Below are 13,403 nucleotides of genomic sequence, written 5' to 3'. Positions count from 1 at the left end.
TGCTGTTACCCACTGTTACCCTCTGTTGCCTGCTGTTACCCACTGTTGCCTGCTGTTACCCACTGTTGCCTGCTGTTACCCTCTGTTGCCTGCTGTTACCCTCTGTTGCCTGCTGTTACCCACTGTTGCCTGCTGTTACCCACTGTTGCCTGGTGTTACCCTCTGTTGCCTGCTGTTACCCACTGTTGCCTGCTGTTACCCACTGTTGCCTGCTGTTACCCACTGTTGCCTGCTGTTACCCACTGTTGCCTGCTGTTACCCACTGTTGCCTGCTGTTACCCACTGTTGCCTGCTGTTACCCACTGTTACCTGCTGTTACCCACTGTTGCCTGCTGTTACCCACTGTTGCCTGCTGTTACCCACTGTTGCCTGCTGTTACCCTCTGTTGCCTGCTGTTACCCACTGTTGCCTGCTGTTACCCACTGTTGCCTGCTGTTACCCACTGTTGCCTGCTGTTACCCACTGTTGCCTGCTGTTACCCACTGTTACCCTCTGTTGCCTGCTGTTACCCACTGTTGCCTGCTGTTACCCACTGTTGCCTGCTGTTACCCACTGTTGCCTGCTGTTACCCACTGTTACCCACTGTTGCCTGCTGTTACCCACTGTTGCCTGGTGTTACCCTCTGTTGCCTGGTGTTACCCACTGTTGTTTGATGTTATGCAGTTGGTAGTATTCATAGGTGCACACAAGGATATTAACATGGTTGTTACTCTGTTACTCTGTTACTATTGTAACCAGTAACAAGCAGTCTAATTTCCAAACTTACATACCTCATTTCAAGCCACATATGCATTGAAGCGATTTTCTTTCAACCATGAAGTCGTATTGTAAACAGGCTGCGACTATCAGGGGCTTTTTACACAATGTATCTGTACATTTAATTTCGCTAAAAGTTGTTTGTTAGTTTATGAGATCGCTTTTGTGCTCTTTGAAGATTCAAACTTGCCGCCATGACGTCGAGGTGTGAGGCGCCCGCATCAATTCCCAAAACCCAAACAGTGTGGAAGTGGGCAAGGTCATTAGCCATAGCGAGCTGGCTGATTTGATAGATACCGTGCTGTCAACTCTTGGTTTAATTGTGAGTAGTCACTGATCAGTTTGTTTTAATTTCGCCATGGTATGCCTCCACTGACTCGTTTTTTTTTCCCAGGCTGGATGGACTGCCCTTGCCTACCACCCCCAGCACAAAGAAAGCACGTGCTGGACAACTGAATAAAAAGGACCAGATTGCTGAAAGTTTAAAAGTCCCTGTGCTCATCAATGCGGCCCATCTCAGGAGAGGCATCAGAGGAGCGATGCGAGATGGACCTACTTCCACGTATGCACATTGTAGCTGCCGGACCGAAGTAGAGAAAAAGACAATGTGCATCGGATAAAAGCCAGAGTCTGACTGTAACTAGTAGAGCCGCGGCGAGATAGATGGTCAGCCAAACGACGGTAGAAAACTATTGCCTCCCTTCCCATACCTCCAGTGGTCCGCGCAAACACATGACAAGGGGAGTGAAGGAGGCCTGCTCAACCTCTCTTACACTGTCACCATACTCACATTTCTTCTGTGCCTCGTGACGTCGATACAAAGAGGGGACACTGGTGTTGCAGTAGCTCGGTGCATTAGGATGAAACACCCTTACGTAAAAAAAGGCACTTTGCCGCTGCCCCCAGAATCCCCTATAGCATGTATGTCTACCCTAGCCTCATCCTGACGGTTGGCAGTCTTAGGTGCAATGATCTCCCCAGTAAGTGGCTATAAAGGTGGCTCAAGGGCCACACCATGACATGTCTTGGAAAGCCACTCTGCAGTGATGTTTTGCAAAGCATTGTGGCGAACAAATGTGAGGCCTCCATGCCTGCACTGACTCGTCAGCGTGACTCCGGCCCATGCCGGCAGGGCCGTACATAGCTATAGCCAGTTGCTTCATACCCACTGTAGTGATACAGTTGAAGTAATTTACTGCTACATTACCCATGCACGTCTCTAATCCCGCCCCAGCCCTTCAGTGCCCAGGGGGGTAGGACATGATGTCATAACGCGTAAAATTTTGCGTAATTTAATTGAATTGAATTCCAATGATAATTATGAGATAAAAAACTTAATGTATCAGCTAGTTGCATCATTGTAGACGCCGAAGTCGATCGCATTTACTACTAACAACTAAGAATACAGCGAAAAAATACACAGGTACCTGAAACTAAGATCAGAAGACAAAATTCACCGTAATATCGCTGGGGCTTAGTAGATAAAACGATTTCTTCACTATTGAATTACTATTTCTGACTATAAGTACAACGCTAATCTTCACGGTTTACTAGAACTCAACCCCATGGCAAATGTACAGTATGCATACGTCACGTCCTACCTCCTCTGTTCAGTGCCTGTGAAACTTCAGCATCAGCCAGCGCATCACCTTTCAGTCACAGCACTTCGTAGACCCTCATGCAACCATCCACAATTATAGAAACTCTTTAATGATAGCATGATATATTGTAATAGTAAACATTTACATTATGATGATCCCATAAATTTTTTTTTAAATTACTACAATAGCACAAGAAGCCAGATACACTAGTGTTTGGCTATGAAGTACCACCAAGAGTTCATAATATAGTAGTGGGGTCTTGGTCTTGGTACCACATATTATTTTTTTCTTTCGGCACCATTTGCGTGATTTGTCCATTGACCATAAACTCACCCGCCAACAGTCACAACATCAGTATCCACCCTGCATATACAGAAAGGGATATACAGTACGGTAAGGCACAGCTAACTAAAAACATGTAATCATAGTCAGACTAACATGTCAACAAACACTCACTTCCACTATTATGATTATTGTTAAAGTCAGCATCCAACATAGTCATTCCCAAGATGTGTTCAGCATACTGCAGCAGTTGATGACCAATTTTGGAGTATATTACTTGATTTCTTTTGTGGTTCTCACCTACATTGTTGACATAACAATTTTTGTTGCTAGGAGACATATAAACTAGGAGGGACTAATGGTTATAGCATAATGGTAAACAAGTTACAACAGCAAAGGAAATTTTAAACAACTAGCAGTGATTGGATAGTTAATAGATAAAAGTAGAAGACAATTTGTAGTTTTTCCAGTCCTGATTGTTTGAGGATAAGCACATTAGCTGCTATAAGCATGAAAAAAGCAAGACAGACTAAATTTCAACACAAGGTTTATGATGCAAACTCATTATGTACCTACCAATGTGTTAACCTACCACCCCCCTTGGATGTAAGTGGGGCTTTACAAGGTGAATTGACATGAAACTGCTGCTTCACTATGGGGCATTTGACAATCATTCATTAAGCACCCAAGTATTTTTTCTACACTATGTCAAATCCACGTTGCAACTGGAGGCAATGGTGGGGATTTGACACAATAGGTTTGTCCTACCATGGGGAATTTAACATTCAGTTGTGCCCACTATAGCCCTATATATAGGGGGGGGGTAGGGCAATACATTGATATTTGCATTATATATAATATGGTGTATCTATTGGGGTAAGTAAATTAAGCCTGTACCTTGCGGGCCTAAGCATGATCCTTTCCTGTTTTGAAAAATGATCTTTTATTGCCTGCCCCTAACTGGAGTTTGCCTGACATCTTCAACATCACTGACAAAAAGCTATCTAAAATGGTTAATTTAGCTTTGACCATTGGCAAACTACAACACTCAACAATTATATCAGAGTATACATAACTTTATATATCTGCCCATGTACTATATAGTAGGGTCCATGGTTGTCTCAGATCTGCACATATTATCATCACATCAATCGATTGATGCATAGTAATTATGGTATACTGTATGTACGCATTGAGTTGAGCTCTCAAAAATATTAACTTATTAGTTTTGTAGTATTGACTTACTTGCTAATCATTCAAATGCCTGACACATTATTTATAGCCAAAGATTTCACCATACATTAGAGGAAGTCATAAAAGTATATAGCCTTATATTATAGCCTTTCCTGAACTGTTGATGGAAGCATTTGTGTGCTCTTGATCACCAACCATCTGGTTGGTTGAAATGTTGAGAAAAAACCTTCTTTCATTTTTAGCTGTTTTCTCACTGGTTCAGCTCAACATGTTCGCAGTCTAACCCACACAGCTGCTAGAACAAGCCAGCTGCAAGAATCTGGCCTACAAAAGCATAGATATAATCCCAGGAAGCTACTATGGCGTAGGGGATTCCTGTCTAAAATTACGACGGTAGTTATATATCCGTTTACAATGACTTATACACGAACTTACTCGGCAATTCACTGGGAGAATAGTGTGATGCATTCAGCGCCTTCATGTCCATTCCGAGGCATACATTCAGCAACAACTCGCAGCCGATTCGCCTCCACTTGTTACGCACAGAGACTAGTTATATCACCAACTCACCGCTTCAGGAAGATCATGTCCATTCCGAGGCATACATTCAGCAACAACTCGCAGCCGATTCGCCTCCACTTGTTACGCACAGAGACTAGTTATATCACCAACTCATCGCTTCAGGAAGATCATGTCCTTTCCGAGGCATACATTCAGCAACAACTCGCAGCCGATTCGCCTCCACTTGTTACGCACAGAGACTAGTTATATCACCAACTCACCGCTTCAGGAAGAACCATTAAGATGGTAGCCTTGACTTTGTCACTATCCCCGGTCCTTATTTTCACGTGAAACATCACACAAACTATCATGTGAGTCCTTGAGGGAAATTTGAACGGTTTGAACGAGTTTTCTATTAGCAAGTCACTTTTAGTAGCACTTCTAAACCTGAACTTGATGTTTTTGCTACTGATTTAGCTAGCTAATCTGATACTGAAGCTGTTATTATGCATGCATGCATGCATGCAGTGTCTCCTATGTAATATAATAGCCAATCTTCAGTAACTGTATGTTCTCCATTCAACAAAAAGTAGTGATATCCTGTGCCAAAAACAGCCCAGCTGTAAAAAAAGGCGAGGCCAAGAATGCACAAGTACGTGTTCATAGAGTAACTAGCTACAACCAAAAGACATGATATCAAAATCTGGCCAAGAAAGCATTGGTGACTGTCTCTGGGAAAACCGGTCTCATCGCCCATTTAAAAGTATCGAGAAATGTCGGTTTTAAATATTCAGTGTGCTGTAGCTGGCCAATGGTGGTAGCTACGCATACCAAATTTTCTCACGTTTCACAACAATTTCTTACCTTCCTGATCATCCACTGAAGAAGTAGTCAACAGCTAAGTTTCCCGCCATTTTAGATAGTTTTTAAACCGAGGTTGTCTGTATCAGGCGAGCTCCAGAGGGGTGGGAGGCGGGGGCCGTGGAAGGCGGGCAAGATGGTGTTCAAAATTGAAAAGAAACGTGCTGGGATGAATCAGGCCAAGTTATAGGCCATTCAGTGCTCAGAACTGGCTAAAATGAAAGGAAATTTACAGCACAGGTCATTGTCCAACACCACGGAGTTGTACAGCCACACACAGCCATCTCCAGGTTGGCCAGGGCTCCATCAAGACCCCAGACCACTCGTACAGCTCGCCACTGTGCTCTAAAAAAGCAGCCAGCAAAAGCAGACCACTTAACTCTGGTTGACTGTGGCAGTGAAACTTGATAGTGCATTCATTAAGCTTTGTGTTTGTGTGAAAAAATCAAACTTCCTGTCTTGGGCGATAAGAACAGTTTTCGTAGATCCAGTCACATTTACAGTATAGGTACTTTTATGCATTTGTTTTCTATATGTGCTTCACATTATTACATCCAGCTAGCTGTACATGTGTACATGTGCTTGCAATATAAACAATACTACTGAGACGATAAAAGCTGATTATACTGCATTGTTACCAAAATTAAAAATTTACAATTGGTTTCTACTTGGCCATCTTTTTATTTTAATATACAGTGCAAAAAGATGGCCAAGTAGAAACCAATTGTAAATTTTTGGTTAAATTAATTTTGGTAACAATGCAGTGTAATCATCTTTTATCATCTCAGTAGTATTGTTTATATTGCAAGCACACATGTACAGCTAGCTGGATGTGATAATGTGAAGCATATAGAAAACGAATGCATAAAAGTGCCTGTACTGTAAATGCTTTCTTGGCCAGATTTTGATATCATGTCTTTTGGTTGTAGTTACTCCATGAACATGTACTTGTGCGTACTTGGCCTTGCCTTTTTTTACAGCTGGGCTGTTTTTGGCAGTTACTTTTTACAGCACAAATACATATACGGCAACTCACCAATTGTGTCTCAATCTCTGCAACACGAAGCGATAACCTTCGCGATAACCTTCGCGATAACCTTCGCGATAACCTTCGCGATAACCTTCGCGATAACCTTCGCGATAACCTTTGCAACAGCCAAAGATCCTCTGAACGTGACTGAAAGATTACAGCATATTCTGGTGTGCTTATTTATAAGTAATATAAATTTTTAAAGGCGTTTACTTAAGACAGATAATTACGCGCCCTCTATTAACTAGAAAGAGTACAAAGGAAAGCAGCAAGATTTGTATGTAATGATCACTCAATGTACTCTAGTGTCACTGACATGTTAAATAGGATGCAACAACACTTCACTGAAGTTAGAAGGGAAAACCTGAGCTGGACTGATAATGATCTACAAAATTGTTTTGAATCTTGTTGAAATTGAAACAGGGAACTCACTTATCAAGAATAGTTTACCCACCCGAGGACATTCAAATAGATTCAAGCAACCATTTACCAGAGTTAATTCGTTTACATATTCCTTCTACCCCGATGCATTAAAGATCTAATTAACTGTTAATGATATTTGCACACACACACTACACCTTTATGTACGTTTACACTCGCTTGTCGAGTCCTGTACATTACATATAATTAATTAATTAATCTCTGGCCATTGTATAGTATGGGCAGTTTCGTGGTTCTTCTGTTTCAATTAGTTGAGTAGATCGAGACACTCTAATAGAGCAGTCAATCCGCACTCTAACACTCAGTCACTTTTCTACATGCAAGTGCTGTGTTTTTATATTGTAAAGTCCATAACGTAGCTAGCAACGTAACAACACAATGCAATGCTAGGCAAAAGTTGTAACTAAGCTGTAACTTTGACTTCTTTATTAGAGCTGCTTTGTGACTGCATCTTGATCGTTTTACCATAGATTATGTATTTCTATGGTAAGGAATATGTATATAATCTATGGTTTTACTGCAGTGCGAGATGAAACGTAAAGTGTTACTAAGGGTTTAAAAGCTTAAATGGACGTTAGTTGACTGCAGCTGCATGCCACTAAAATTACAGTTATATTTAAGACAGTGTTACACTATGATAAATTGACTACAGCAATACTCTTTCACTGTAATCTAAATTTAAAAGGGGTTTCTGTTGAAACCCACCTAGATCTGCTACTGTTTCCAACATTGAGAGTATATGCCTATTAAAGGTTTGAAACCCCATCCAAAACAGTTAATAGTTGTAAAAAAAAGGACGCGTCCAAGTAAAGCAGAGTTAACTACGACAAAAAGTAGTGATATACCATAGTGTGGCCATGTGTGAGGTATGCAAGTTGTGAATATTAATCAGATAGTACAACTGTAACAGTATTAATGAGAACAAACTTATGAAGATTCTTGCAGGACTTAAAAACTGTCAGCATCCTGAGTTTGTTCTCATTAATACTGTTACAATTGTATACTATCTGATTAATATTCACAACCTGCATACCTCACACATGGCCGCACTATGGTATATCACTACTTTTTGTCGCAGTTAACTCTGCTTTACTTGGACGTGCCCTTTTTTTTACGGCTATTAGCTGTTTTGTATGGGATTAGTTTTATTGGTCTATACTGATCCTCACTAATATCATCTCATACCATCACTGTCTCATCTGAGTGTTTCTTGGAACTTCTACAATGCAGAAATACAATGGTGTCTTGACCGTAGCTTATCAATTTTACCAGAATCTTAGAAAGTAACTAAATTCACCCTAAAGGCTATGAGACTGACTATTGGACTTGTCTCCTCAAACTAGATTTATTGACTTTAATGTATACACTGGATTTCTATGACATCATGTATTTCATTAAAGCTCTAAAGCAGCCATTCAACCATTTTAATATATATATTACCATGTATCTTTTAGCACTGCAAACACCAGATCTTCCTCTAATAATAAACTTTATCATGTCTATACTTCCAACAATTACATCAGGAACTTCTATTTCAATAGAATATCAAGACTGCAATAAATTACTGTCCATCAACCTGAGCCGATGATCATCAGTCATTAAGCCAAGATCTGCAAGTATCCACTACATCAACACTTCATACTCCATTTTCAGCTGACAATCCCTGTACATATCATTTTTGTTGCAGATGTAGCAATTGTTATAATGTAGGTTTATCTAGCAATCTCTTAGTACTTTAGATTAAGTTTTGTATTTAATCAACTTTTTCTGGCTGCCAACACAGGTTGTTATCAATATTTATTTATTTTATTTATCTATTTATTAAGGCTTTACAGCAAGTGCTGAAGGTCTGTAGGACACCTGGTCCTACAGCCTGTTTTAAAATTGTTACAGAAAGTATGTTTGAACATGTTTAGTGTATTGTAAAGTATTGATAATAATAATAATAATGCATATGTACAACTATGTTACAATAGCTAGCTATAGTTGCCTAATGGCCAGAGAGTTGTTCTGAAGTAGTTAATAAGCCAAACCTCAAGGGGTTTTTGGAAACCTTGGAAACCCTCTACCCTGCAATAAAGCAGGACTGTTAAATTCTGCATAAATATATGCATGGTGGGTGGGGTTCCATAATACAAAGATACATTTCTACAAACCTGGAGCTAAAAATTTATCATGTTCTTACGTGTTAGCATTCAATATAACTATAGCTAGTATAGCTATAAGTTTGCTTCTACCTTCTATAAAGATTAGCATTGCCTTAATCAGTTTAAAAACTCAACTGCTGCAGCATATAATTATTTTGTTTGCTGGTGTACTATATTATATTTATTTCTATCGGCAGGACCCTCCAGGGATATAATGCTGATGTGCAGTACAATTACAATCAAATGCAGTTAATTACATGATTAGTGGTAATTTTTGTTTAAATAATTCTACACAGTTAGTTTCAATAGTATCATCATTCAGTCTATTCCATTCGGGTATAGTTCTTGGTAGGAGGGAGTATACTTATATAAGTCGATTCAGGGTTGATAAGGTACAAGTTTAAATTTGTGTGAAAAGTGGGTTCTCGATACAGATGATCTTATTGGAAGATAACAGATACACTGTAGGTCTAGTTAGTAACAGTAAAACTAGTGTTGCCTGTCTACGATGTTCTTGAAGTGTTGGCCAATTAATGTTAATGGTCAAGATGTTAGTGATGCTATCTCTTTGATCTCTTCTCCACAGTTTTCCTGTCACAAAACAAGCAGCTCTATGCTGGATCATTTCAAGTTGATTTATATAAGATTGGTGATAAGGATCCCATATTGGTAAACAGTACTCTAATACAGGTATTACAAATTCTTCATATGCTATATGCTAGTTCACGTAGATGTTTGGGGTAGTGATGAAGATTTCTTTTACAAAAACCAATAGTTTTGTTTGCCTTATTACAAATGTAGTCTGTGTGAAGTTTCCATGTGAGTTTGTGATGTAATTTGACTCCAAGATGCAAGTGTCAATTGTTCTGTAACTGCCAGTGGGATGCCATTCATTACATATGTAAACAAACTCTTACTATGATGGTTTGAAACTTACATTTACTGATGAAAGATAAGTCAATGTTTAACTAGTGGTTGAATGCAGTGAATATCTCAGATATCCCGGCTGTTGTGGCTCCCTTGGCGTGTACCTAGATTAGGGGGTTCAAGTCACCATTGGGTCTGGGATTTTTTTCTGCACAAGTTTCTGACTTCCTGTGTTTATAGGCCTAGCCTTCTCACATGCAGGTCCCTAGTGGGATAGCACCTACTATAAAACCTTTGATGGCGAGAAGTGAATGTTTAAGTAGTGTATGCAGAGAATATCTCAGATCCCAGCTGTTGTGGCTCCCTTGGTACGTGCCTAGTTTGCAGGCGTTTGGTGGATTCAGTGGAATGGAATGGTAATTAGGTAATTTCACTTAGTGGTCACCTCTTTATAAGACCACCTTCTAATTTTTATAAATTATAGTTACTTGCCGGTATTATAAAATTCATTTCTTGGCCTCAACAGATATTAGCTCCTTTAGTTGTCAGTTACTTTTAGTTTTATGAACATGTCATTTTTGTATAGCCAAGCTTTTTTTGCATGGGGTATTGCTGTATTACAAATCAGATATCACTCTGACTTTTCTAGGCATGTTAAAGATAATCCTATGGGGATACACTCTTAAAAAACAAGATAGCAGCAATTTAAACATTACGGTCTTAAAGAGGTGGTCTTTGTTAGAAGGTGGTCTTTATAAAGAGGTCAGCACTGGATGAAATTATCCAATTACCAGTCATTCCATTCCATTCCATGATTCCGGTCTACCATTCCATTCCACTGAATCCAGACGCCCCTAGATTGCAAGTTTTATTTATTTATTTATTATCGATACCGTGCAGACCTCCATTAGGGAGTATAAAGCACAGATACACACAAGAAAACATATATAAGCACAAAGCATACCAATGCATGGAGGAGCCACACTTCTGATGAAAATGCTAAACTTTATGTCAGGCCAAGATCAACTTATATAACTCACGAAAATATGCACATTTTATTACAAATATACCTGAAGTCAAAGCGAAGCAAAGTCAAGCTATCTATGAAATTGTTACCATGCACCTTCGAGGGTACTAAGCGCCTCTAAAATAATTATCGTGTTGCTATTGTTTAAGGCATTCAGAGGCTTTTAAACAGTTTTTAAGACTTCACAACCAAAGGCCAGAATGGCAAAAATCAACAGTGAGATAAGAGGTGTATTATTTGCTGCTTCAAAAATGCAGCAACTAACTAATAAGAGAATCTGCAGCTGGCTCTCCCCAACCACCTACAACTTGGCCTGTTTGTGCCCCACCCCTTGCCAGGTCCTGGATCCGCTCCTGCATACAACATTTTAGTCTATAGCTGGGTTAATACAAAAATGGTCTACAATCTATTACTTAAAGTCATCTATATTACTTGCTTCAATTGCAGTTGCTGGGAGGCTGTTCCATATTTTAATAGTGGCAGGAATAAATGAGTGACAATAAACATTTAAGTGAGCTGACACCTGTCTGAATCTTAGAGAGTGCCCTCTTGTACATGTAGTTATTATTAACATAGGAAGGTGGTGACTGGGAATGGAAATTTCATTATGCAAAATTTTAAAAAGCATGATAACCCGTGAGATTTCTCACCTACATTCCAAAGACGTCCATCCAAGTGAGTTCAACATCCCTGTAACACTAGACATAAAGCCACAATCACCTGGCAGTTACAAATCTTGCAGCTCTACGCTGTACTGATTCAACTAAATTTATGTTTGTATTCGTAAACGGTGACCACACAACACTAGAATATTCCACAACTGGTCTTACCATAGATTTATAACAAGCTTCTTTCACCCTAGCTGGGCAAGAACCAATGTTTCTTTTTAAAAAAACCTTTAACTTGGTCTTTATTAACAATTTTCTATTATGTTCATTAAATGTGAAATGCTCATCCAGAATAACTCCCAAATACTTTGCTTTAGACACTGACCTCATCTCCTCACCATTCATATAATAACAACATCTTGAGGGGTTTTGTTTGTTTGTAATGTGCAGTAGCTCACATTTGGATAAATCAAATGTCATTTGTCACTGATGTTTTTGCCCATTTTGTTAGGGAATGCAGGTCTTGTTGTAAATATCGTGGTCTGCAACAGAATGTATCGCTCTATAGAGCACCACATCATCAGCATAAAGTTGTGGGGGATAGTCACCATTGCATAGGTCTGCTGCATTCTTTACAGTTTCAGATACAAGTTTCCTGACTCCCTGTAGGGCCTAGCCTTCTCACAGGTCCCTAGTGGGATAGCACTTAAAATACCAAATGCCATTTGCCATTTATCCGCTCGTTGTTAAGTCTTGCTGAAGTGTTTGATGGCCGGTCTATTATTCATGGATACTGATTCACTTCATGGCTATCAGGCAATCGTCTGCAAAGAGTTTCATCTGGCTGCTAGCTAATACCTTCAGTTATGTCGTTAATTAAACGTTGGCAAATCCAGTGGCAGTAACGCACTGTTCCATGATCCCACCATTCTCAGTTTCGATGGGCGCACGGATGGGCGAGGTTTAATACGCATGCGCACCAATGTACAAATGGCTGACCACTGGGAGGTAGAAGAGTCCTCGCCGAAGCTTCTGTATTCATTCAGAAATGAATTACAAAGTAAGTACATGCACGTTAAAGTGAGCGATTTTTTGTTGTTGTTATTGTGGGTTACCGCGGTCCTGGCTGGAAAATAATGGCAATGCACGACTGCATGCGCATATACGACTGCATTATACAATGTAAATGAAAGCAAGGGAGGGATACATCCTGGATCGAAAGCACCTCCAGGCAAAAGGGGATACGGAAATACGGCCTTTGGCTGAGTACTTGGAGTTTAAACAAATAATCGGGGATTTGACTTTCAAAAATCAAAGCCCCCCCCGGCCAACTAATGGAATATATGCTTGTGGGGCAAGGGTGTCACGTAGGTATATATGCCACTAGTCGAATCAGTAACAGTATGAAAAACCATACAATTACACGTGCGAAGGGTCCGAAACAAGCTGGAAATCTCGTAGGTTGATCCTGAAATCTTAACAAGAAATCTCTGGAATCGAAATCTGAAATCTTTAAAATTTCCGGAAATTGTCGGATACACACTGATATTACACGTTAATCTAGTCTTGAAATCTTGGGTAAAATCTGAAGATTTTGAAATCTCAGGCAATTTTTGCTTGGTTTCGGACCCTCTCGCACACGTGCAAGTTTGCTTTTTTTTAAAGTAAAATTTCCACTCATCTTACCAAAACTTCTTGTAAACTGTACTAAGCACTAGTCTGTATTGCATGAAATAGGTTAGAGGACTTAGGTACTGTGTGACAAGTCTACCAGAGTCCCAAACACTGCGTATTACGGAAAAGTCTTGGCAGGAGCATGTATCAAAATATTTGTGACCCAGTCTGAGAAAACTGGTCTTATCGCCCATGTCAGCAGATTCGATTTTTCACCCAGGACACACATCTACATGAATAAACTATCTAATTCCACATTTAAAATCAGCTAGACTTGAGTGGTCTGGTTTTGCTGGCTGCTTTTCCCAAGCCCAGTGGCGATCCGTACGTGTGGTGTGGGGCCTTAATGGAGCTCTGGTCAGCCTGGGAATGACTGTATGTGGCTGTACAGCTCTGTGATGTTGAATAAGTACC

General features: G+C 39.9%; 1 protein-coding gene and 1 long non-coding RNA gene across 6 annotated transcripts in view; one reads left to right on the top strand and one right to left on the bottom strand.

Moving 5' to 3' along the window:
* Positions 1-2,468: 2,468 nt before the first annotated feature.
* Positions 2,469-6,398, bottom strand: LOC136266352 (uncharacterized). The gene is made up of 3 exons (XR_010706069.1): positions 6,232-6,398; positions 2,814-2,939; positions 2,469-2,720 (listed from the first exon to the last, which is right to left on the bottom strand). It is a non-coding gene; the product is annotated as an uncharacterized lncRNA (long non-coding RNA).
* A 5,896-nt stretch (positions 6,399-12,294) lies between these two features.
* Positions 12,295-13,403, top strand: part of LOC136266343 (uncharacterized) — a 147,241-nt gene continuing 146,132 nt past the window's right edge. For 3 of the 5 annotated variants that reach the window (XM_066061362.1, XM_066061365.1, XM_066061361.1), the window contains exon 1: positions 12,295-12,375. In XM_066061362.1, the coding sequence (XP_065917434.1) occupies positions 12,306-12,375 (70 nt within the window). In that variant the 5' untranslated portion in view covers positions 12,295-12,305. The remainder of the gene's footprint in view (positions 12,376-13,403) is intronic. The other 2 variants (XM_066061364.1, XM_066061363.1) reach the window with 1 other exon arrangement.

Source organism: Dysidea avara, chromosome 9 (assembly GCF_963678975.1).
Source record: "Dysidea avara chromosome 9, odDysAvar1.4, whole genome shotgun sequence".
Classification (NCBI taxonomy): domain Eukaryota; kingdom Metazoa; phylum Porifera; class Demospongiae; order Dictyoceratida; family Dysideidae; genus Dysidea; species Dysidea avara.
The sequence above is the reverse complement of the archived record's forward strand: the minus strand, read 5'-3'. Positions and strand labels throughout refer to the sequence as shown.